General features: G+C 48.9%; 12 protein-coding genes across 12 annotated transcripts; 6 read left to right on the top strand and 6 right to left on the bottom strand.

The window, feature by feature from the left end:
• Positions 1 to 504: 504 nt before the first annotated feature.
• N7509_013448 (GNAT family N-acetyltransferase) lies at positions 505 to 996 on the top strand (the record flags this gene model as incomplete). Its single annotated transcript, XM_056638085.1, has 1 exon — positions 505 to 996. One exon carries the CDS (start codon positions 505 to 507, stop codon positions 994 to 996), a length of 492 nt encoding a protein of 163 aa, XP_056481592.1.
• A 104-nt stretch (positions 997 to 1100) lies between these two features.
• On the bottom strand, positions 1101 to 2397 carry N7509_013447 (putative extracellular exo-polygalacturonase; the record flags this gene model as incomplete). The annotated part of the gene is made up of 2 exons (XM_056638084.1): positions 1101 to 1908; positions 1997 to 2397. 2 exons carry the CDS (start codon positions 2395 to 2397, stop codon positions 1101 to 1103), a joined length of 1209 nt encoding a protein of 402 aa, XP_056481591.1.
• An 802-nt stretch (positions 2398 to 3199) lies between these two features.
• pmeA (putative pectin methylesterase) lies at positions 3200 to 4246 on the top strand (the record flags this gene model as incomplete). The annotated part of the gene is made up of 2 exons (XM_056638083.1): positions 3200 to 3636; positions 3706 to 4246. 2 exons carry the CDS (start codon positions 3200 to 3202, stop codon positions 4244 to 4246), a joined length of 978 nt encoding a protein of 325 aa, XP_056481590.1.
• A 781-nt stretch (positions 4247 to 5027) lies between these two features.
• On the top strand, positions 5028 to 6879 carry N7509_013445 (amidophosphoribosyltransferase; the record flags this gene model as incomplete). Its single annotated transcript, XM_056638082.1, has 3 exons — positions 5028 to 5112; positions 5185 to 5637; positions 5705 to 6879. 3 exons carry the CDS (start codon positions 5028 to 5030, stop codon positions 6877 to 6879), a joined length of 1713 nt encoding a protein of 570 aa, XP_056481589.1.
• A 459-nt stretch (positions 6880 to 7338) lies between these two features.
• N7509_013444 (aldehyde dehydrogenase family protein) lies at positions 7339 to 9333 on the bottom strand (the record flags this gene model as incomplete). The annotated part of the gene is made up of 2 exons (XM_056638081.1): positions 7339 to 8982; positions 9061 to 9333. 2 exons carry the CDS (start codon positions 9331 to 9333, stop codon positions 7339 to 7341), a joined length of 1917 nt encoding a protein of 638 aa, XP_056481588.1.
• A 971-nt stretch (positions 9334 to 10304) lies between these two features.
• On the top strand, positions 10305 to 11699 carry N7509_013443 (endonuclease III domain-containing protein; the record flags this gene model as incomplete). The annotated part of the gene is made up of 1 exon (XM_056638080.1): positions 10305 to 11699. The coding sequence occupies one exon, from the start codon at positions 10305 to 10307 to the stop codon at positions 11697 to 11699; it is 1395 nt and encodes a 464-aa protein (XP_056481587.1).
• A 1631-nt stretch (positions 11700 to 13330) lies between these two features.
• Positions 13331 to 15122, top strand: N7509_013442 (putative 2-methylcitrate dehydratase; the record flags this gene model as incomplete). Its single annotated transcript, XM_056638079.1, has 3 exons — positions 13331 to 13594; positions 13670 to 14447; positions 14506 to 15122. The coding sequence occupies 3 exons, from the start codon at positions 13331 to 13333 to the stop codon at positions 15120 to 15122; spliced, it is 1659 nt and encodes a 552-aa protein (XP_056481586.1).
• A 2087-nt stretch (positions 15123 to 17209) lies between these two features.
• On the bottom strand, positions 17210 to 18332 carry N7509_013441 (uncharacterized protein; the record flags this gene model as incomplete). The annotated part of the gene is made up of 3 exons (XM_056638078.1): positions 17210 to 17865; positions 17925 to 18209; positions 18257 to 18332. The coding sequence occupies 3 exons, from the start codon at positions 18330 to 18332 to the stop codon at positions 17210 to 17212; spliced, it is 1017 nt and encodes a 338-aa protein (XP_056481585.1).
• Positions 18333 to 19180: 848 nt separating this feature from the next.
• On the bottom strand, positions 19181 to 19843 carry N7509_013440 (fungal specific transcription factor domain-containing protein; the record flags this gene model as incomplete). The annotated part of the gene is made up of 1 exon (XM_056638077.1): positions 19181 to 19843. The coding sequence occupies one exon, from the start codon at positions 19841 to 19843 to the stop codon at positions 19181 to 19183; it is 663 nt and encodes a 220-aa protein (XP_056481584.1).
• A 959-nt stretch (positions 19844 to 20802) lies between these two features.
• On the top strand, positions 20803 to 21448 carry N7509_013439 (uncharacterized protein; the record flags this gene model as incomplete). Its single annotated transcript, XM_056638076.1, has 2 exons — positions 20803 to 20950; positions 21012 to 21448. The coding sequence occupies 2 exons, from the start codon at positions 20803 to 20805 to the stop codon at positions 21446 to 21448; spliced, it is 585 nt and encodes a 194-aa protein (XP_056481583.1).
• A 1536-nt stretch (positions 21449 to 22984) lies between these two features.
• On the bottom strand, positions 22985 to 23703 carry N7509_013438 (uncharacterized protein; the record flags this gene model as incomplete). Its single annotated transcript, XM_056638075.1, has 2 exons — positions 22985 to 23307; positions 23388 to 23703. The coding sequence occupies 2 exons, from the start codon at positions 23701 to 23703 to the stop codon at positions 22985 to 22987; spliced, it is 639 nt and encodes a 212-aa protein (XP_056481582.1).
• Positions 23704 to 23933: 230 nt separating this feature from the next.
• Positions 23934 to 24473, bottom strand: N7509_013437 (uncharacterized protein; the record flags this gene model as incomplete). Its single annotated transcript, XM_056638074.1, has 1 exon — positions 23934 to 24473. The coding sequence occupies one exon, from the start codon at positions 24471 to 24473 to the stop codon at positions 23934 to 23936; it is 540 nt and encodes a 179-aa protein (XP_056481581.1).
• Positions 24474 to 24809: the final 336 nt, after the last annotated feature.

Here is a 24809-nt window from a genome sequence, read left to right as displayed (position 1 = left end):
CCTATCAGTAGATAAATGAAGACTGCAGCGGGCGACTCCCGAATTGGCATTTATCGAGTTATAGAATATTCCGCCTACAGGGGTGCATGTCCGCCACACCCCAGTCAGTCAATCCAAGTGTTTATGAGCTCCACTTCTTGCATTCAGATCTCATTGGGCTATCCATATCGAATTTGAGGCCGCTCTATCTCTAGTGATAGCTTCCCCGGTGTTTGTAGCCTTAATGCTGCAAAGACTCAGCGAGATAATCTGGAACTTCTAGAATGTTCTGCGCAAGGTGTCCCGTTCTCTAGCTTATCATTATCACTAGCCGTAAAAAGTATTATGACACATAATCACTCTCATGAAAACATATGGAACATTTTGAATATTTCGACTGCCACGAAAACAGTCCCTCTTGCATCCTGTGCTCTATTTGACCACCAAGATTTCTCTCCCCGCGTTGCGGCTTATACCCTCAGGCTACCCTACGCGATTTCTCCAGAACCGAATCTCTCTTTCAAGATGCTCATCAAGATCGACGACATTAAATCCACTCCAGCCGTCCTTGCCTTAATTTCCTTGCATGTGGCCGAAATAAATCGCATGGTCGATTCCTGTGACGTTCTTGATGTTTCGAGCCTGCAGGCATCAAATGTCACTTTTTACTCAGCCTGGAAGGGCCCCGAGTTAATGGGAATTGGTGCGCTTAAGGAATTGTCACCAACACATGGCGAAGTGAAATCGATGAGAACAGTCGAAATACATTCTCGCAAAGGAGTTGGACGGGCTATCGTGGAGCATCTCATCAACGTGGCGAAGGAAAGAGGATATACCAGATTGAGTTTAGAGACCGGGAAAGACGCCTCGTTTGAAAACGCCAGAGGATTTTATACCAACATGGGCTTTGAGGTTTGTGATCCTTATGGAGAATTACCCCCATGCCCAGAGAGTTCTTTCATGACTCTAAAGTTAGAAGCGGAAGTTGAACAACCTGCAAGCTTCAATGGGCGTTAGCAGCGAACTACAAAATGTAAATCGATAGATAGATAGAATATTAGGATCATGAGACATGCTGTGATTTTATAATATACTAGAAATAACCCCCTCCCCCAACCCAACTATCCCGATGCTCCAGAAGTGCAAGTTACCCCTAACCCGCTGGGCGTATTCGCGCAAAGCACCTCACTCTTCCCATCCGGCGCAGTAACAGTATAAGAACTAACCTTCACGCCACACGTCCCATCAGCTCCACAATTCAAATTACCCGTAACATCATCGTACTTCCCACTCGTAGTCCCACTAAATCCGTCAAAAACAATATCCGTTAACTTCGCATTGCCGGGATTCTCATCGCAATAATCCGCATCCTCGCCATAACAACTCTGGATCTGAATTGCATAATCGCATCCGTCAACTGTCACATCTGTCCATGTCACATTTGACACGGTCGACTGACCATGGCTCCCACCAGAGGGGTATGTCTTAATTCCAACAGCCTTGGTAGAATTGATCATAGTCGCACCAGAAACATAGATGTTCTTCACCTCATCATTTGAGCTCTTGCCCAGAGATCCGACGGAGAGTCCGTGACTGCCGGTGCAGGTGATGTCGGTAACTGTGACTCCATTGGCACCTGGTTTGAATGCGACGCAGTCGTCATCATTGGAGACATTGACATTCGAAATGGCGACATTTGTACTTGCTCCGATATCGAAGCCATCGGTGTTCTTGGCTGCGTTGTCGCTCTTGGAGGTAGCGTCCATTTTCAAGTTCGAGAATATGACATTGTCACTATCTCCTTTTACGGAGTTGAAGACGTTTGGGGGGTTTTTCTGTCGAAGACCTGAAATTGTGATGTCTGATCCACCCGTGATGTAGAGCAGTGTTGGGCGGGCGTAGCTGCTGTCTGCGGCGAAACGGTCGTATCTGAGCAAAGGTGAAGTAAATGTTAATATCCATCTGAAGATCAAAACTAGGGCCAATCTTCATGCATTTGACTCAAAGTGAAGCTTACGCATTTTGCCCATTACCATCAATAACCCCCGACCCGGTCACCGAACGGATCTTAATACCGTCAATACCCTTGACATTGATCATGGCCGTGCGTCCTTCCCAGTAATCTGTGTCCGAACTAAATTTGAGAAGTCCCTCGACTTGAAAGTCGCAATCTGCGCACCCGGCAAAGTCGAGGACGCTGTTCAGGTAGTATGTTGTGCCGGAAGGAATCACGATCGTCCCACCGCTACCGCACGATGCGATCGCAGATGTGATTGCCGGTACGTCGTCGGTAGAGGAAGACCCTCCGGCTTTGGGGGTACATGTTGAAGCGCGGGCATTTAGTATGCGAGTTGCGTCTGGTAGAGCAAAAGTTGGTGCAGTGACAGCGAGTAGGGCGAGCAATTTTGACATCGACATTGTGGGTTACTTCGCTGCGTTTGACGGAAATTATGGTACACACTACGCCTCGAACTTGCGATTTATAGACATTTGTTTGTCCCCTTTGCTTGTAAACACCCACCGAACCGAACCGAGTTTCGATTTTCTGGAGTCCCAGTCTCACAACGCACGGCCTATCTACATGAACTGAAACTGAAACATGGACCACCTGGCCCGCCATTCGAGGAAAATAGTTCATTTGGCCCTGGCATATTTCTTCCATCAAAGCTAAGCAAGCAGGTCCAACAAGCAACCCCACTTTCACAATCCAATCAGTGAAGCTAAATCGATTCACATGTCCACATGTCGTGGATTTTCCGGGGAAGCCGTGACGAATTGCGCCATGTCTGGGGGACGGATGACCAAAATTCCGTCGCGTTTTCTTGATCTCTAGCTATACAACTAACAATCAAGCAAGCCTTTTAGGCTAATATTTCTGCTGCAGGAAATATCCACAAACTGCAGTGCGCCCGGGACTAATTCTCCTTGTGAATGGAGGGGGGGGGGGGTCCGCGTTTCAGTTTCAACGACAGCTATTCACGGGAAATTGTCGGTGGAGAGGAGATAACCCGCCACGCCGAAATAGAAGGGCCGAAGAGGAGATGGAATGAAACGAAGTAAGTTATTTGATTCGATTCAAGCAATTCCGGCGAATGGCCGGTGGGACACACGCAGGTCGCGCATAATCCTGGCTGGCTAATAAAAACACCTCCGTGTCTCGTCATGGTTCATATTTTTGTCGATCAACCGCAAAAGCTTGGCTGGCATTCAGAACAACACGATGCGTTTTTTTACGATTTTCTCAGCCCTATGTCTCGGCACTGGGGCTCTTGGCTCCCCGGCCAATCTGTCTCGCCGTGCGAGTAGGACCAGCGCGCCGTCCGGTTGCTTGACGGTCGGGACTGGAGGCACGTATAGTACGATCGGTGGTGCTCTCACTGCCCTTGGATCTGCTACTACGTCCGCATGCATCTATATTGCCAGTGGTACCTACACAGAGCAGCTTAAAATTAACTATGCGGGTACGCTCACCTTGTACGGCCAAACATCCAACACCGGGACATACAAGAGCAATACGGTCACGATTACGCACACAATCTCGTCTCCCGAGGCTGGAACACTTGATCTGAGCGCCACTGTTAATGTGGTCTCTGATGGATTCAAGATGTATAACATCAATGTGGTCAACGGGTACGGGAAAGGTTCCCAGGCTGTCGCGTAAGTAATGACCTCAACTCAAATAACCTCCTTTAAATGAGAGTATTCGAAGTAACACAGGGGAAACAGATTGGTTGGCAACGCCGATAAACTTGGTTTCTATGGTTGCCAATTCTCCGGATACCAAGACACTCTGTACGCAAAAGCCGGAACGCAGTATTACTCCAACTGCATGATTGAAGGGGCCGTCGACTACATCTTCGGCGATGCATCGGCCTGGTTTGGCGAGTGTGATATTGTATCTAATGGAGCTGGTTATATCACCGCCAACTCACGCGAAACCTCGGATGATACGGCATGGTACGCTATTGACAACTGCAACGTGCAAGCTGCATCTGGTACCGATCTCGATGGTGATGTCTATCTCGGTAGGCCGTGGCGGGTACTTGCACGGGTGATTTATCAAAATTCGGAGCTTGGCTCTTTGATTAATGCGAAGGGTTGGACTACTATGGCGGATGGTGCGACGCCGTTTTATTATGAGATTAACAATACGGGGGATGGGGCTGATACATCGGCGAGGTTGTATGAGAGTAGTATCTCTGCGGCAGTGACGAAGAATACTGTTCTAGGAAGCGGATGGAAGGATTGGATTGATACCAGTTATTAAGCTTCAGCTATTTATTTTGAAAGTAGCTGAGGTAGTCAATTGAGAGATCAGCCTTATTCCCAATATGCACAGAATTGGGCCAGATCAAGTTGTCTTGGCATAGCCTTACAGAAGTTCAGGGTTCACTCCTCGACGTATCCAACTAATAAACAGCGAATCGGACCCGGCGAGAGTATGGAGGATATTTGCTTATTCTGCTAGAGCTTTCAATCATTCTTTGTAGTAAGATCGGCCATTCATGTATGGTCTAACCTTCCCTGGTCAGGTGCTACCATTATGCACTAGTTAGCCACAGCTAGACAAATAAGCTTAATACAGAATTCTCCGTAAGAAAAAACATTTGTATCAGTCAATGCCCTCCTCTACTCTCCCTACTTAGGGTACTCTGCTGCCTACTCCGCTGTCTGCTGTCTGTGTCTGCTCCGATATAGGGCACTGAGTCAGCAAAGTTAGTCAGCAAAAAAGTGGGAGGTGGGGAAGCGTGCGGGACAATTTGAATTTCTTCTTTTTTTTCTTTTCCGTTCCTGGGGGTTTTCGAGCATTGCCTCTCTATTGCGTCCTTGGTGAGTATCTCAAGTTCCAGTGCCCCTTTTGTTTATCTACATTTCCCCCTTCAATGATGATTTCGGAAAAAATAAGATGTTAGACTTCTGAATCTTTTTGCGGAGAAACATCCGAGTCTGAGAATACCACCCCCCACCATCAATTCAATCCCTTGCATGCCTCTCTGAAGACTGCGCTGACATTTCCGGGGAAATAGGACCGCGAATTCACAGTCAAGATGTGTGGTATCATCGCTCTGATCCTGGCGAACCCCTCCGGCACCGCCGCCGTGGACCTCCACGAGGCCCTCTACCTCCTGCAACGTGAGTGGCCATGTCATTCGAGGCCGTGAATACCCTGTTATACTCGGATCATCGTACTAAGACTGCGTGCAGATCGTGGTCAGGATGCTGCTGGTATTGCAACCTGCGCGCATGGGGGCCGTATCTACCAACTCAAGGCCAACGGTATGGCCGCCAAGGTCTTCCATGATGGGGCTAAAATCACCAACTTGCCTGGTTCCATGGGTATTGCGCACCTTCGCTACCCTACTGCCGGTAGCAGTGCTGGCGCTGAGGCCCAGCCTTTCTACGTCAACAGCCCTTACGGTATCTGTTTCGCACACAATGGAAACCTGATCAATGCCCCTGAACTGAAGAAGTATCTGGACCTCGAGGCGCACCGTCATATCAACACCGACAGTGACAGTGAGCTGATGCTCAACATCTTTGCTGATGAGCTGAGCGAGACTAAGAAGGCTCGTGTCAACCAGGAGGATCTCTTCGCTAGCTTGAGCCGCATGTACGAGCGCTGTCAGGGTGGATGGGCCTGCACTGCCATGCTTGCCGGTAAATATCCCGTCTCCCAGCCTTTCTCTCTCGTCTATTCTGTGCAATCATTAACCAACATCTTTAGGCTTCGGTCTCCTTGGTTTCCGTGATTCCTACGGTATCCGACCCCTGGTCCTCGGTTCCCGTCCTTCCCTGGACGGCCCAGGCACCGACTACATGATGGCCTCCGAGTCCGTCGCACTTGACCAACTCGGATTCTCCAACCACCGTGACATCCAACCCGGTGAGGCAGTCATTATCGAAAAGGGCGGCGAGCCGGTCTTCCGCCAAGTGGCACCGAAGAAAGACTACGCGCCCGATATTTTCGAGTTCGTGTACTTCGCCCGCCCCGACTCCGTCATCGACGGAATCAGCGTATACCGCAGCCGTCAACGTATGGGTGACCGTCTCGGCGCCCGCGTCCTCGACGTCCTGGGTCCTGAAATCGTCAAGGATATCGACGTGGTCATTCCCATCCCCGAGACTTCCACCACATCCGCGACCCAAGTCGCGCAGTACCTCAACAAGCCTTACTGCCACGGCTTCGTGAAGAACCGCTACGTCTTCCGCACATTCATTATGCCCGAGCAAAAGACTCGCCAGAAGGGCGTCCGCCGTAAGCTGAACGCCATGAAGGCCGAGTTCAAGGACCGCAACGTCCTCCTCGTCGACGACAGTATCGTGCGCGGAACCACCAGCCGCGAGATCGTCAGCATGGCCCGCGAAGCCGGCGCAAAGAAGGTCTATCTTGCCAGCTGTGCGCCCGAAATCACCCACGCCCACATTTACGGTATCGACCTTGCCTCGCCGCAAGAGCTGGTCGCGCATAACCGTAACGCGGACAGTATCGCCAAGCACATCGGTGCGGAGCGGGTTGTTTTCCAAACCTTGGACGACCTGAAGGACTCTTGTGCGGAAGTAGCGCGCGACAATGGACAGAGCGAGCCGCAAAACTTCGAAGTCGGCGTGTTCTGCGGTAAATATGTTACTCCCGTGGACCAGGGCTACTTCGATCACCTGGAGTTGATGCGCGGTGAGGGTCGCAAGCTCAAGGCTCTGGATAAGGCTAAGGAGGCTGTTGCGCATGGTTTCGCCAGTGTGGAGGATTTCCAAATCGCTGCTCATGGTGTCACGATGGATACCAATGGCAAGGTTATTCCTGCGGAAACTGAGCCTGAACCCCGGTCCGCGGAACCCGAGCACCCTAAGGTTGATGATCAGATGGATATTAGCATTCACAATATCGCTGATCACCCTTAGTGGTATACCACTTACTCATTCTACATTCTAGCTACCTGTCTGCCACAAACGGCCTGGTAGCTAGCTACAATATCCCACCTTGCCATCCTCCTTCTCCCTTTTTCTCCCTCAACCTCACCATTTCATTTCGACCTTGCTTTCTTCCCAATTTCCCCCACTTTGCATTTGGAGTATATGGAGTTACTTTCCGGATGGCATAAAATACAATTAGACAGGTGGGCCTGGGCAATGGATGACGACTGATGCACCCGCGACGCAATGTGATATCTCGACGAAGTGTATCCCCTTTGAACAAAATACCACTGTGACTATTTGTGAATAAGATATTTGATTTGATCTGCTATACAATGAACATCGTACACAAGATACTATTAAGCCTTTCCTATACTATACAAATTAGTGATACTTCCAGGGTTCTTCTTCAAGTTCTCTTCCAAACCTCCCTCACACAGGATTACATCACATATTCCCCAACAACCTAACTAAACCCCTCCCCCAACCAACAACAGTAATCTGATACCCCGTCTCAACAACCCCCTTACACATCTCCCACGCCTTCCCCCCATCCCTCGCCCCCGCAACACCAACCGTCTTCTGAATAGGATAATCCACCCTCGGCGGAATCGCCGTCCCAACGAGCCTCGGGAAACGATCCACACAAACAGCCTTCAAATTACAAAGGCCTCTCAATCCCTCCTCGCCCGCAAACCGTCCATACCCAGACCCCTTAACCCCACCAAAGGGTAACTGAACAGCATAATAAGCGCCAAAATCATTCACAGAGACCATACCGGCCTCGACACCACGCACAACAGCCTGCACCTGGTCACTCTGGTATCCGAACACACTAGCGCCGAGGGCGTAGACGGTTGAATTCGCTAGCGCGATAGCATCACTAACCGACTCAGCGCGCATGACTAGGAATATCGGGGCGAAAAGTTCTTCTTGCGCAATTCGCATGTCTCGAGTAACATCAACCAACAAAGTAGGCATGAAGTAATGACCACGAACATGAGTCTGATGATCGAATCGTTTTCCACCGGCGAGAAGTCTAGCTCCTTGATCGACTGCTTCCGCAATAAGAGATTCAAGTGTATCGAACGAAGCCGGGGAAATCATAGCGCCGAGATCAGGGCATGAGGATGTATTGGGGTCCGTGTCTAGAGTAATTGAGCCGAGACGGAGATTCTTAATGCGCGGCTCAACTAGTGCGATGAGTTTTTCGTAGGAGGATGGTAGGGCGATGATTCGTTCTGCGCCTACGCAGTTTTGGCCGGCGGATTGGAAGACGCCGCGCATTAGGATTGAGGATATGGCGGGTAGATTGCGGAGGGTTGTGGGGTCTTCTAGGACTATGGCGGGGTCTTTGCCGCCTAGTTCGACGCAGACGGGTGTTAGGGATTTAGAAGCTGATGCGCAGACTTTGTGCGCGACGGGTCGGGAGCCGATGAAGGTTAGATGGGCGATGTCCGGGTGTGAGGTTAGATGGTCTGCGACTTTGGGGAGACAGATTGTTGTTTGGACGAGGTTCGGTGAGTGGCCGCAGGCTAGGAGGGCGCTGCGGGCGATTTCTAGGAAGTATGCTGAGGACCAGGCGGTTTGTTCGGAGGGTTTGACGATGATGGCGTTTCCGGTGAAGAGGGCGCTGATGACGGGTCCGATGAAGTTGTGGAATGGGTAGTTCCATGAGACGGCTGCGGCGACAACGCCGAGGGGTTCGTAGATGACGCAGTTCTTTTTGTACATCATGAGGAAGTTTGTTGGGCGGCGAGAGGGGAGGAGGGCCTTTTCGCCGTGGTCGAGTGTCCATTTCAGCTTTTCGGCCGTGACGAGGATTTCGCCGAAACACGCGTCGACTTTGGTCTTGCCTGAGTCTAGACAGCAGGCTGTCACGATGTCGTCTTGGTGGTCGAGGACGTATTTGAGTAGAGTGCGGAGGACCTTTCTGCGTTCGCTGAAGGTTGTTTGGGACCATTCTTTTTGGGCGGCTTTCGCGGCGTGCACGGCGGCGTCGACGTCGGCGATTGTTGCGGGTTTGATGCCATTGCCGAGGACTCGACCGTCGGCGGGGCAGTAGCTCATGATCAAGTTTTCATCCCATTTCTACACAGCAAAGTTAGTCTCGGTGCAGGTAGCTCAAATTCAAGCTTCAGGTTTAGCTCCTCGACTCGGACAACTCACTCCTCGAACCTGGTCCTCCAGGATCTGCTTCTCTCGTCCCTTGACATCCTCCCACTTGATTCCAGTGGATGAGTCGCGCACCTCCTTGGGCAGAGGCACGTTAAAGGGCACAGCAGCCTCGCGCTGGCATCGAATGTAGAGCACCCCCACGTAGACGGCGAGTAGGGAGGTCAAGGCGACAGCGGCGAATGGGGCATGTTCGGCATAGGAGGAGTCGCAGGAGTCCAGGAGGGATTGCAGGGATTGCGGGAGATGCGATCTGAGGCAATCCATGCTAGGCGGTAGAAATGGGGAATTGGCGCCAAAGTGTTCAGGGGAGAAGCATGGGGAGCACCCTGGGGCATGGGAAATAATGAAGCTGTGTGGGCGATAACGATAAGCAGTTCGGAGTCGGGGCCGCCCAGGGTGGTGCCACTAGAGAGTACCCTAGAGTAGGGGTAGTATTCACTGGAATCAAAAGTCTGGTATGAATGAACTGTCGTAAATTATGAACCAAAATATTAATTAAAGTCAGACAGATTCATCAATTGACAAAAACACCACACCATCAATCATCCAGTCAAAAAAGTAAATACAAAAAGAGAGAGGTCCTGCCCGGAATCGAACCGGGATCGGCGGAATCAGAATCCGCAGTGATAACCAATTACACTACAGAACCATTGGATGAAAGAAGTGTCAATATTTGCATATATAACTACTCTAGGTCCTACCACGTACCCTCAACTAGGATATCTCATACTAAGGTAGTGTTCTCTGCTACTGATAGCATGGTGAACATCTATACTGACAATCACTGATTGTATTATTAAGGCCAGTATGGGATGCGGTTTTTCTGATCTATTCTATCTTTAATTAGGATTGTGGTGACTAGGTGCCCAGTTGGTGAGGACTAGTTATATATTTGCTACCATCCCGGTTAGTAATTAGTACTCTGGCAGGGAGTCACGGTGCCTCCCATCCCCGGTACTTCAAGTTTCTACTACCAACCAGTGCTCATATTTCTTCCTTTTCTTCTAACTTGCAGGTTCTCCCTCCTCACCCTACATCCTCTCTTCTTCATCTCGACAATTCCGATCTAACCGCTCAATATCGAACACACTACCGATTCGGCCATTGACGTCATTCCAATTGATATCCCTGCTTCGGATTGGACATTGACTCACTTCCATAGTCCATTCTCATTCTCATTCTCACCCCCATTCTCATGATCTGCAAGATCACTGCGGCTCCAATTCACCCTCACCATGACACCCAAACCAGCCCGCAAAAGTACAGCTGACCCCAAGGAAAGAAAGCTGGACGGAAAGAAAGCCATGAAGGCACGAGCGAGTACTACTCGCAAGCAACCCACCAGAGGCGCAAAAAGCAAGACGAAGAAGCCCGCCTCAAAAGCTTCTCAGATGAAAACGCCGACAAAAAAGAACTTGAAGACCAAAGCGAATGTGAAGAAAAAAGAAGAAGACTCCCCTCAACCAAATCCAGTTCCTGCTACCACGACTGAAGAACTACCTCACAATCTGGGAAATCTTACTCCAATCACCAATTCACCGCAACCTCCAAATACACTGGCAGATGGCAATGAGCCTACTTCTGTCGCAACGGGCTTGGATGAACCATCTCACAATCTACACCTCACCCCAGAACTCACCCCTACCACTGGCACTTCACCACAAACCCCAGCTTCGCAAACCCCAAAGCCCAAGCCCGAGAAAAACCGACCAAAATACAAAATAACCCCAGGAAAAACCCCCTTCCCCTCCTGGCCCGCTCCAACACCAACCCAATGCGAAGAACTAAACCAACTCCTCTCCTACGCCCACGGCGAACCAATAGCCCCAAAAACAATTCCACGACCCTCAATCGAATTCGCCGGCTGCGGCGAAGTCCCCTGCGTCCTAGACGCACTGATCAGAACTCTCCTCAGCGCCGCGACGCAGGGAAGCAATTCCGCCATGTCCTACAAAGCTCTCGCGTCGAGATTTGGAGTCCTGGAAGATGGGGTTGGGAAAGGGGGTGTTAATTGGGATGCTGTGAGATTGGCGCCGCTGAGGGAGGTCTTTGAAACGATTCAGCGGGGTGGGTTGGCGGATGTTAAGAGTAAGAATTTGAAGGGGATTCTTGATTTGGTTTATGAGGAGAATAGGGTTCGATTTGAGGGGTTGAGGGGTGAGGAGAGACAGGGAGGGAAAAATGAGGAGGATTCGAATGATATTGCCACTTTGATTGAACCCGAAGCCAAAACCGAAATGCAGAAGTCCAAGTCCAAGTCAGACAAAGAAAAAGACAAAGACAGAGAATACGACCTCGCCTGTGCCGAACAAAACTTCCTAACCCTCAACCACCTCCACAATCTCCCCACTACAGAAGCAATGGAAGAACTAATCAAATACCCGGGCATCGGTGTAAAAACCGCCGCCTGCGTTCTCCTCTTCTGTCTCCAACGACCCTGCTTCGCGGTAGATACGCACATCTTTCGAATCACCAAGTGGCTTGGTTGGGTTCCCGCAGACCTTGCGACGGAGGTTACTGCATTCAGTCATTTGGATGCGCGGATCCCGGATCATTTGAAGTACTCCCTGCACCATTTACTTATCAAACATGGGAAGTTATGTCCCCATGCCGGGCGGTCACGGGGGTGAATTCTGAAGATTGGGAGTTGGGTTGTCCGATTGAGGATCTTGTTACTCGGACGGGGAAGAGGAAGGGTGGGCCGGAGATTTTGGCTCGCGGGTTCGAAGAGGGTGAGGAGCGGTGCTGGTGTGAAGAAGGCGGGTGCGAAGAGGGTGACTGCGAAGAAGAAGGGTGTTGTTGGGAAGAAGGCTGTGAGCGTTAAGGAGTGAATATGGTGGAGGGAGGTGCGCTGGTGGAAGAGGCGGCGTTCTTTTTATTTAGTTCTGAGCATTAAGCATTGATACCCGCGTCGCGACTTTGATTTTGGGAGATGGGCATAGCATGGTTATCTATAAAGAAAGAGAGAAAAAAAAGGAACTGGGGAATTTATTTAATTTGATGGATTATTTGATGAAGTATCTGGGTCTGCATTTAGTTTTTATAACGAATTAAGCCTTTTCTAGAGGGCTGCCAGTGCATTATCAATTTGTGTTCCCGATTGGGAGTAGCTTGGTGCCTTGTATATCGGGTGTCAATCATTGTTTTCCTGGATGCCGGAATTGCATCTCCATCTTCAATTTAACGCTTCTACTGTGCAGGGATTATATTTTCAAGGAATCTAGATAATTATTGGTTGAATTAATGTTACATTTCCAATTTAGGGCCGCCCGATTATAATAGTTGATCCAAGAAGAGGCGGCTGCCAGCGCTTAACTACTCCGCACTGGGTAGAGATCTTAAATAGAGAATTAGGTTGACGATCTGATCCGGCAATGTTGAATTTCAAGTTTATTTCTAGCGTCGTCCGATCTCAAATTTAGTCTAATCCTTAATCACTGTGTACTGCGCACATAAATATTGAAATATGCACTCTGGCGATCCCACGTGAACCGCGGGGGCCGAGGAGGCCGGGATCGGGCCGAGGAACACGGTGGCATGCAAGTGCTGCAAGCATCCAAGTATCCATAAGCTAGAGGCAGGACATAGTAGACTACGGAGTGTGCTATAGGGAAATAGAATCAAGTGCTCCGTAATTCCGTACTAAATGCAAACTGGATGTTGTTGAAGTCGGCCACTTCCGATAACCGGCAGCTTTACAGGCACTAGGTCAGTGTTTTGCAGTCCTGGTACTGTGTTTACTCGCCAGGGCCAGTCCGATTATCGGCAGACATGAACTCAATTGGGGGGATGCTGTGCATGATAGAGGAAAAAAAGTCGCCGGTCGGCGTGGTGGTGGTACTGCATGTGTAGCTATAGACCATAGGAGTATAGAACGGGTGTAAATGAAGCATTGTTTAGGAGAATAGCTAGAATACATGAAATAAAGATCAATTGAATAGAAGAGATACTAAAATAAAGAATTAAAAGCAGAATTTTACTAATTCTACTAATTCTACTGTTTACTGTAGCCAATGCTAAGGCTAACCGACGGTAACCGACCGCCTCGGCAATGAAGTCAGGTTGACGGGGAACTCAGCACTGACACTCCCACTCCCATTGCCAACTCCCCAACCTCCGCCTCCGCCCTAGGATCTCCTCCCTTCCCCAACTTACCCCTTCTCCCCCATCCTTCGGTTCTTTATCTTAACCTCTCCCTCCCCCTCCTCCTCCCCTACTCTCTGGAGTACCTTCTACCTCCTTCTCATCGCTCAATTCCAACATGTCCCTTCCCGCCGTGCGACGGTTGACCCACTCATCTCCCCGCACTTGGGCCCGCCTCCCCGTCTCCAGACTTTCCACCTTCACCTCTCCATCTCCCGCCTCCAAGTTCGCTGCCCCTCGTCTCCTCCGAACCTCTCAGTTTTCCACCATGTCTGCCCGTCAATCTGGTGCCCCGGCTGCCCCGGCCGACAGGGCTTATGACCCTGAGATCCAGGATATGGCCAGCTACATTCACCAGTACAAAGTGGATTCCGACCTGGCTGTAAGTAATTAGTCCCACAGGGTCCAATTCTACCCCTCCACTCCCTCGAAAAGTTGAAATACTAACAACCACCAGTTTGACACCGCTCGTCTCGTCTTCCTGGACACCCTGGGCTGTGGTCTCGAGGCTCTCAAATTCAAGGAGTGCGCCAAGCTCCTCGGCCCCGTTGTTGAGGGCACCGTCGTCCCCAACGGACCCCGCGTCCCCGGTACCCCCTACCAGCTGGACCCCGTCAATGGCGCCTTCAACATCGGTGCCATGATCCGTTGGTTGGACTACAACGACTGCTGGCTCGCCGCTGAGTGGGGTCACCCCTCCGACAACTTGGGTGGTATCCTCGCCGTCGCCGACTGGATCTCCCGCACCAACCGTGCCGGTGGTAACCTGGGCAATGGCAAGATCCTCAAGGTCCGCGATGTCCTCGAGGCCATGATCAAGGCCCACGAGATCCAGGGTGTTCTGGCCCTCGAGAACTCCTACAACAAGGTCGGCCTCGACCACGTCGTCCTTGTCAAGGTCGCTACCGCCGCCGTTGTCTCCAAGATGCTCGGCCTCACTGAGAAGCAGACCGCCGACGCCATCACCCAGGCCTGGGTTGATGGACAGAGTCTGCGTACCTACCGTCACTCCCCCAACACCATGTCCCGCAAGTCCTGGGCCGCTGGTGATGCCTGCCAGCGTGCTGTCAACCTCGTTCTGAAGGTGCAGAAGGGTGAGGGTGGTGTTCCCACTGTCCTGTCCGCACCCACCTGGGGTTTCTACGATGTCCTGTTCAAGGGCAACAAGTTCAAGTTCCAGCGTGACTATGGCAGCTACGTGATGGAGAACGTTCTGTTCAAGGTTTCCTACCCTGGTAAGCTATCACCTAGCCCGAAACAATAACCCTCATGCATATACTTACTGCTGCTTAGCCGAATTCCACTCCCAAACCGCCATCGAAGCCGCCGAGATCATCAACAAGAAGCTCGCCGCCCTGGGCAAGACCGCCGCAGACATCAAGGAAATCACCAACCGCACCCACGAAGCCTGCATCCGCATCATCGACAAGCAATTCAAGGCAATGGACAACTTCGCCGACCGCGACCACTGCGTCCAATACATGGTCGCCACCATGCTCTCTTTCAACCGTCTCACAGCCACCGACTACGCCGACGGTTCCGAGGCCGCAACCTCGCCCCTGGTCGAGTCCCTCCGCAAGAAGATCAAGTGTGTCGAGGACCCCCAGTACACCGTTGACTACCACGACCCGTCCAAGCGTACCATTCCCAACGCTCTGACCGTCACTCTGAACGACGGCACTGTTCTCGATGAGGTTGCCGTTGAGGCGCCCCTGGGCCACCGTCTCCGTCGCGAGGAGGCTAAGCCGGAAATTCTGGCTAAGTATAAGCGTCACTTGCAGGCGCACTTTGACCAGGCGCGCATTGATGAGCTTCTCCAGGTTGGATGGGATCGTCCCGCACTGGAGAACTATGATGTTGATCAGTATGTTGATTTGTATGTTAAGGATAAGGTTGTGGAGTCCTCTTAGATTGGATTGCACTGGACCGAATGAGGGTAAACGATTTCGTTGATTCTTAGCAAAATTGTATAGATTGTTCTTTGTTGCTAGATACTGGTTTCTTCTTGACGTAGCTTCTTCTTACCGTAGCCAATGGGTTCTGTTCCTACCCGTGGAGTGCTTTCTCTACGGATGCCAACCCTACTGGCAAGCCTGCCCCTTCGTTCGTTTAGAAGCACTGGCCAAACACCGCCAGTGGCAACATGTAAACAACTTGATGACAATGTCACGGTAACAATGACAGAGCAAACTTGAAAAAAGAAGAGCAATATATAAATAGAAAGAGAAAGCCACCAATAGAACTACTACCTAGGTACTACTTTGTTTACTAATTAATTTATACAGAATTCAATACACCTTCCAAGCAAGCTTACTTATTAATATACTCAACATGAATATGTCATCTTATGACCATGTTCCTGACGGTATATGAACCTCCTAATGAATGGTACCACTGGCAAGCTTACTATTTATCGTGTTAAGCATGATGTGAACACTGTGGATATCATATACTAGTAGTATACTATATTTCCTGGGTGCCACACGAAGAAGCTACGGAAAAGGCAGCAGCAACCCACACCAGCCCGAGCTACCTTGCCTAGTCATTCACTGACACTGCACCAGGTTCCCCTTCCCACAACACACGCGATCAACCTAGAACCTCAATCTTCCTCTCGCGTGTATCCTTTGCCTTACTTTCGCAGTATCGTCGTTGGTTAGCCGCCAATTCAGCAGGTCATAGAGACAAGGGCAATATCATGCGTACACAATGCAATGCGTCCCGTCGATCGATCCGACCGCTATTGGTTGTCGAAGCCCACGCCGTTCCATTTTTCCCGACATACACAAACCATATACTCTTCTCTGTGGCCGTTTCTGAAGCGACATCGCCATGGGCTGCTCTGTCGACGCAGGAGCTATGGGCAGAAAATCTTCGAATGGATGTTGTCGCGAATCTGGCAGTCGAAGACGCCACAGCATTCGGAGTAAATGGACAGATGCCGACATTATATAGCCTTCTCAGGCTGATCAGCATGTGGATATTGAAGAATTATACCTCAATTCCGTCGCGACGTGGATGCTTTGCAGTTGGAACTGTAATCATTGATCAAAAGGTGACGCCATCATGGATGGTGAGTACTTTTATCATTATTTTTGGATGGGATTCAAAAGTTGCTAACTTATGGAGAAGGATTTTTGGAGAAGTGGAGATCCAGGAAGATACTCAGGAAGCAGACTACGAATTGTAATGTGGCATTCACTCAGCCAGCAGCAGAAGAGTACACAGATTGGGAGAAAGAATCTTCTGCAGAGATGTGGATATCAATTTTGATGACTATGTTCAGAGAAACAGAGGTGGCAGTTTTCCTCAAGGGTAACTGTCATTGACTGATGAGAACGAGAAAAATTGGACAGGAATCCTGTCTCTAATCCTCCGTCATTTTGTGGAATGGTGGAATTTTGTGAAGACACGCCGCCTGCAAAAGGGAAGAAGCTGTAACACTCTGGATCAGGCCTGCTTCCCTTTTGGGCCTAGTGCGATACTTGCAGCCTATCTGCGAGGCCTCACCTACTGTTTTCATCTCTTCTCCACACTTAGTATCGCGTATTTAATGCACTTGTTTCTTGCAAATAGGCCTCTATTACAGCTTGGGAATTAAATAGCTGTGGCTGCTCGTCTGAATTTTGTAGTCTATTTTTCTGAGACTCCTCATTTCGTACTGGATAAGTCAGTTCATACCGCCATATCTAGTTCTTTGGGCCTCAGCTAATCTTTCATTCTACATATATTTCATGATAGCCTCCGGGGGTCCTGGAAGTCGTTTTTTTTTCAAGCGAGCTACTTATCCACTCCTGGAGGATGAAAGATGCACGCAATATCTTGCCCCGCATGTCAATGATCACTACGCCTGCGTATGCGACTCGGAGGGAAACGTCAAAACACATGAACTTCTTTCAGCTTGTCAGATGATATAGTGCAATGGTTGGACGTGAATATGACTGTGTACAAAGCAGTCAATTTGGCTAATGATCCAGATTTTCTGTAGACAATTTGATCAAATACCCATATTACCTACAAACAAACGCAAATATCGCGACCGAAGGAAAACACTAAGTACATGTTCTGAAAACCTGCAACGTATGCTCCCAAATTTGCGGACCCACATTGCTCTTCCGGTATTCTCTTGTAACTCAGAGTTCTCCCCGCAAAATTCGGACTTGCTGTTCAGTCGTTGTACATGACGTTTTGAACTATCTGAGTCCACGGGCGGATAATCCTTACTCAAGGCAGCGTAGAGATGTCTCTGTCCACTCTCTTGCACGGGTGTTGTCAAGAAAGGTGCTAAGAGAATGAGAAAAGCACCACTGATAGAACTGATGACAGGCCCAAATCCCTTGGTGATGTTGGTACGAACAATACCAGGAGACGTATGGATAAAGATAATATCTGGATGAGCTAGCGCAAGTTGATCGAATGCTAGCGTGGTCATTGTGGTAGTCTGAGTAGCAGAATTCTTCAAACTGAAGTGATTCTCTAGCGGAAGATCATCCAAAAATATTTTCCCTTCCTTGCCAGCGTTAAGAGCCGAATGCACTCGAGCAGGTTCGCCTGCAGCGGACGCAGCGGCAAGGGCAGGAATCAGATTGACGGCTAGTCGCATCCTTGAATAATACTGGATAGTCATCATACGGTCCAACCCCTCCGATGTTTCTGTTTTGAAGACAGTTTGTCAGTAGGAAACGCCTCCGATGGATGGCAATCAAACCAACCTTGTCTCTTCATACTCAAGAAGCCCGCGCTCATGAACAGCAGGTTGATCAAATTCTCTTTCTCTGTAATTTCGTTGCAAACTTGGTCCACATTGCGGAGCAAAGTTAGGTCGCACTCGAGGAAGTGTATTTCGGCCTCGGAGTTGATTTCCTTTAACTCATTTATTATCCTTGATGCTTCGAGCTTGTTCCGACCGATTATATATGCTCTCGGGGAGATGGTATTGCGAATAAATTCCTTGCAAGTGCTTTCGCCGATTCCACTAGTCCCACCCGCTGGCCAGCCTTCCGTTAGTGCCACACAGTCGCTCAGCCAATGCTCGGTAGCTTACCAAAAACTGCGACCAATCCGGGTTTGGCGTTTTTCAGATGCTGATTCGCATCTTTTACCTGCTGGAGAGACGGCATGATCATAAAAGAGGGTCGGGTGTGTTGTGATTTCGCGATTCGAATAAAGTACTTATTGATAGAAACATGTGTTGAATGGCAGTCATGGAATATTACTTCCCTTATATAGGTCGCGTTATTTGGTCGTGCCGTGGTTGCCTTTCCGTGTCTGGATCGTTAACGTAGAAGATCCATGGGTTAAATACAGAGTTGCCACTGCCCCAATAAATCCCTCGCTAACTGGTCATTATCGATTGTCCGTCTTGGTATCCATTATACGGTTTCTATTGGGCGAGATTAATGGCCGACCCCGGTCCCCGAGTAGCGTGACACTTACTAGTTATCATGTGGGGAGCTCGCGCATAGATCAGCCTAGCTATCAGACACTCCAATTAGGGTTTTATGTAATGCTCGTGACCCGCACCTTACCAAATGAACTACTTAGACACTTTAATTGCTTACAACAATGCATGCCATGCTCTGCTTCATGTGTAGGGGCACCAATTATTATTGTTGTTGTTGCCCTGGATTGGCGGGCACGGAATTCACTGATGTCCGTGGCGCTAGTGAGAACTCATTTGTTTCGGTGGATACGTTTGTTCCCTTGACTCACCTTGGTCCACTTGTCAAATCTGTTTGAACTCTCGTAGTCCTGACTTTTCCCGATTCGTCTCTTAGATTTTGCTGCCTGATCAAATATGGCCCGGTACTCAATAATTCTTGCTTATTTCACCCTATTCGTTCTCAAGGGTACATTGTAGTTAACATCTTAACTATCAGCCTCCTAAAGTTGGGCTCTTTGATTTCTCAGTGCCTTCCTAAGTTTGTCGGCATATCCGTAATTATGAATTTCAAAAACTGTTGTATATTCAAACATTGGGATCATGCTGGTCATAAGTGCTTGAGAACGGTCTAGCGCTGTTCAGTTGGAAATTCCGATCCAACTCTGTATCAAGAATCTGGGGATGTTGTACCGTTCTTGAGATTACATTGAGCAATCCTTTAATGGCAATATAGGTATGACAGTCCTCGAAATGAGGTTGGCGTCTTTGGAAGAAATCCTCGACGCGTCGTATCAATTCAAGGTCACATATGACCGAAGGTGCCTTACACTGGAGGATATTAATGCAAAGAAGGTCAATCCCCCAGCAAACATGGTGTAGTAAATAACTGACAATAAGTTGTGAGTATCCAAGTTCGGCGGGGGAGAAAGTATCATACTTGGAGAACGGGTGGCCATTGTCATGATAATCCAAAAGCGCCACAAGAGCTCGTGCAGCAGTAACACAGTATTGAACGCCCCTCGAGGTGCTCTCCTGGCAGTCGGTGCCCAAAAACCTCAGCAGTGGTGAGTTTATGGCAATAATGAGCTGAAAATACGTATAATGAAGTGCAGTAACACATACCAACTGATGATAGTCAAGACAGAGCAGAGGTTCTTGCGGCCTTATCTGCTGAGGCAGTCCTTCGATCCAGTCTTGTAGGAGTGAGGTTAGCTTTTCGGTCTTCTCATTCAGCTGTGACTGAGACATATTGTCCGAATTTTGTGAGCCTAACTCCCAGTACAGCGAGTCTTGAATTTGAGCCAGTCGTACTTGCTCCCTGAAGTAGTTTACCCGACTTCCCCCTGGGAGAAAGTAGATACTATAACCATCTATGGGATTCTCATCTGGCAATCCAATACAGCCATCCACTATTAATGGGGGCACGTGTAGCCGCATTGAAATATCCCGATCAAAGACATAAGCCTTTATGAATAAACGCCGAATATGCAGGGATTCAAGTCCTGTGGCTTGATTCGAAGAGGAATTGGTTCGGTGACCGAGTTGGTTCAGAGAGCGGATGGCTATAGCAAGCAAACTTGCAGCTGGCTGATTTTCCCCAATGAACATGCAAAAGAGAACCTATGGTAAATTAGTACGGGAGTAAGTAGCAGCATAAAGGATACCAAAAAACATTACCATTGCCATGAGCGAGCTCGTCCCAAGCGAGGTTGCTCTGCTCATTATGAGTACGTAGAAAGCTGAACCTGTCGGCTCCCACCCGCCAGTCTATATCTAGTATATCTAGATTCTCTTTCCGCCTCGGCTCATTCCTATACTATCCCCTCATTTCTGAGCATTTGACAATCCATTCCTTTCTATTGATTTACGAGCTTCTGTTTTTCTGTTATCAGATAAGGTGTAATTAATCACACGGCTGTTGCCTCTTTTGTTCCCTTAATGCCTTGCGGCCCAGGCATCCTATCCCGACACCCATTCACCTATAACTACCTCCCAAGCTGCTTCCTCTTTCTTCTCCGGAACATACCACACAAACTCATCTTGATCTACCGCATAGCAGTAATCTATCACATTGAACTCGCCCTATCTAGGTTCATCTTTCTTTCATCACCTCGAATTTCATTATTCATTGGCCGACGACGTGTGTCCATCCACTTACCCACAAAACCCAATCGTCTTTCGAGATACTGAGATATTCCAGAGCAACTATGAACCCTCCCACTGACACCACCGAGCGAGAGGCTCCTGGCCTCGCTATCCGGGTGTCACAGCTTAGTCGAGAAGTTGGACATCTTCGTGAGGTAGTTCGTCGCCACGGTTTTGAGATCAGGGCCTTTCATGGACGTTTTGAGGCCGGTAAGTACATTCCTACTGCCACCATTCTGTGTTGCGCTAACATTCTCACATTCTTAATCAGCGGAGACACTTCTCGATGCTCTGGCCATCGGGCACTTAATCGATCACCCTGAAGATGCCCCTTCAACCGAGAGCGACGCTATTGCCATCGCACACATAATCGATCAATCCCACGATGCCCCCGCAACCGCCATAATTGATCTCCCCCAGGATGCCTCCTCAACCGGTTCAAGGACTAGTGAAGAGGCTGATGAGGTGTCCGAAGATCCAACGGGGCAAAACAAAGAGGTTGAAGAGACAGAAACCACACCAGTCTCTCTCGGGCCCGCTCCCGCTACCAAGGCCGATGTTGCGGAGCTTCTTGCGGAGATCCGCCAGGTGCAGAAGCAGATGGTTGTGGTCACGGAACTCCTGAATGGTCAGTATTCTATCAAGTACGATGACCAATTTATCAGTACTAACTATCAGTCAGATCTCAAGCGCAGGGAGGCCGTTTGAATTTAGAAGCACGCACACCATGGGGACCCCCTTGTCTTCGATACGGAACTAGCTTCTACAAGCAAGGTTTTGAATGGACATTTTGCATAGGATACATCATTTTCATTGTCCAAATTGTCTGTTTTCATAGCACGAGTTCCACCAATGTACTCCATTTTAAATCCAGCTGGCGCAATATTATTAGAATTACCCATCACTTTCCAACTCTCTCCGTTTAAGTCAATACGCAAATCAAAGTCTGGTTATGTGTATATGCAAAGGGCTTCGAGTGCTGGCAATTAATCATTCCACTTGTAGCCATCTGGTATGGGTCTGAATCCGCACCAATCCATGCCCCTTCTGTACATTTATGACCTGGACGATGCGTGCTCTGCCAGCTGAAGCTGAACATGTCTCTCTATCTTATCTATCAAGTGGATCCCCGATCAAAAAATCATGAAGCAAAAAGAAACTCTCCCTCGGGGAATCGAACCCCGGTCTCCCGCGCTTATCGGTGTTAATGACAAGCGGAAATCATGACCACTAGACCAAGGAAGATGAAATAGTCGAGTTACTGCTCGACCACTTGGGGTGGTTGATGTTTGCTGGGCGAAATTTGGCAATATGGACACACTTTACACAGGGTTGAGACGAACATTCTCAGCCTTTGACATGTCTCTTTTGTAGACACCTCACGCTTCCTGGATAGCATGTTAGGGGTTTATTATGAGTCTGAATATATCCCAAGTACACTTGATGGGTTTTGAAAATGCTAAGGCACTCTGTGGAATTTTTCTAATTTGTAATCGATTATATATTTCTTGATGCATAAACCTACTGGTAACCGTCTCCGCAACTTAGTTCATTTTCGACGACGTATTCTTGAAAAATCAAAAAAGAAGAATTAGCATACATCTGCTTAAATTCCCCTTCATGAATACTACCTTTCTGTGTAGAAATATACCCATTAGCATGCCAAACACTGTTTTGTTAACCACTGGCACCGTGTCGGTGGCATTCAGTACTGCCCCGCCCCGAGGTTTTAGAAGTGGGGCGCCATTTTACTATCGCCCCGGGGCCGACCTTTCTCCCAAGGGTGCTCGCTCCGTCTGGGCAAGCCATTCCTAATAATGTTCCAAATATAGATGATTTGGAACGCACGCAGAGTTCTCGGACGGAGAAAACGAGACAAAATTGCCCAAGTTTAACCGAGATGGCAGACAATTCTTCCACCAACCGGGACCTTTTTAATTGCAGAGGCTCTGGTAACTACTAGTAGCGGGGGCGGGGTTAATTGCCTGAGTGATCAGTTTCACAGTTAGATGATTTTCAAGTACTGTCTCCATCAAACTAGAAGGATTTTATTTTATTATCAAATAATATGCAATCAGGCTGACTGGAAGTGAAGTGTTGCTCATGCATGCTTATCCAACGCCGAACTCCAAATCAAGTCCTGCCGAAATTCTGTAAAACACAAGCTCAAAGTGCCCTATATGCTCATGATCAAGTTCGCGAATAGGAAAAAACCCCCGAAACAAAAATCTTAGCTTCAAGAAGTTAAAAAGAACGCCGGCTGTTGTCGACAAAATCAAGGATCTTTGAGGCAATCTCAAGCGGCGATGCCCCTGTCGAGTCGAGTGTGAGCCCCGGACAATCGTCGAAGTGAAAAAGTTCGCATTTCTCACGAAGCTCTCGGACCAATTCGACATTTGTTAACTTCTTCGTCCCACTATCGATACGCTCGATAGTGTTGACACGCTTGAGATTCGTATTGACGTCGCAGACCAGGTAGACCGGCAAAAACGGCCTGCCTGATTCTAGAGCAGCTATTTTATACTCAGTCGCCACATCTCGGCCAAGAGCATTATTTGATTGAAAGTCTGACAGAGAAGTTAGTCAAGACTCATAGCAAACTGATGTATAAACTCGTAGCACAGGAGGACGCGCGATTGGAACTCACCCGTGAACACGACTAGTTTAGAGAGCGCGTCTTTGTTGTATACATGTTGTTTAAATATGGCTTGGCGATAAATATGTCGTTCTTTTTGATAATCGGGATGTAGTCGCGGAAACTTGACCTCGACGGGGTCGATGAGTTTATGAGAATCTAGGATGATGGCTCCGTCTGGCACAAGCTGTCTTATCACTTCGCAGACAGTGAATTTTCCCGAGCCTGGATACCCATTAACCCATATCATTGGGGCCGCAGGCATTTGAAAAGCTGTCGCGTACGGCAGACTCGAAGTCGAGCGAGCTTGAGGTTCCTGGTGGAGCATTCAGTGCGTCATGAATCGGAACAGGGTGGCTTACCAAGGGATGGATTGATGACTCAGGCGGAATGGGGTCGCGAAACTTTAAAGTGGCCCCCCCATTTACCATTTACCCCATTGCGGAGTACTGAGAACCGTACGAACGAAGTAAGCCTTAATGCGCGATCCCCCGCAGATCGCACAGACCCTGCATTGAAATTCCGATAAAAGGGATTAAGGGTTCAACAATTTTTGCTTCAAACTAAGAGGATATCCGTATCGAGACCGATTTCCCTCCAATCTATTGGTATAAGACCCTTGTCCATATTTGTCTCCAACTGCACCAGATTCCTTCTTATCCACACAGTTTCGACAATTTGCTTGATTTTCCGTCTGTTCCCAAGCCCGAAATTGCTGGATTGTTCAAGCCATTCTGTGGCCAAGCTAATGTCGTATTCTGTATAAGCTTCCACTGCAGCGATGAACGCTGGCCATAAGGAGAAATTTCCTCTGCTTCGAGAATAAAAGGCATGAGTATTGACAAATACCAATTCCACATATTTCGCAACTCGGCGTGGAGGCACATCCAAGAGTGATCGAAAGAGATGGATGTAAGTGGCATATAGGAATGCGCTCAGCTGGTACCGCGCCAGGTTCTGAGTCAGGGAAATATCTTCTGCAATTTCCACGACATTATTTCCTTCCAGCTGCATCCGAATATCTTCCAGACAGCTTAACACAAGAGAGATAGTTATGTCAACATCGAAAGGGTCATCGAAAGTCATGCTCGATCGCATTTTGTGTTTGGCGTCTGTTATAGATGATATGCACTCAAGTAAAGACCTATGCGCCCCAATGGTGAATCCAAATTCCGGGGTTGACAAAATCGATGAGGTATATGCGAGATCTCTGGAAGTGGAGGCATTTACAGTGTCGACAGTTCGATGTGATGATGCGTGCTGCAAGTCAAGTTCATGCGAACAACTCTCACCACCTCCCAAAGCGGTGCCACTGATGATTCTCACAATGAGTAAACTCTGAACCGAGAAACGTGTAAATGGAGATTTATCCCAGAGCTCGAAACTGTGCGGGTCAAGGAGGAGCGCCCATGCCCCTTGAAGATGATGCTTCCA

Source organism: Penicillium cosmopolitanum (genome assembly GCF_028827165.1).
Source record: "Penicillium cosmopolitanum strain IBT 29677 chromosome Unknown utg000012l:1.0-3308103.0:1.0-3310761.0, whole genome shotgun sequence".
Lineage (NCBI taxonomy): Eukaryota > Fungi > Ascomycota > Eurotiomycetes > Eurotiales > Aspergillaceae > Penicillium > Penicillium cosmopolitanum.
The sequence above is the reverse complement of the archived record's forward strand: the minus strand, read 5'-3'. Positions and strand labels throughout refer to the sequence as shown.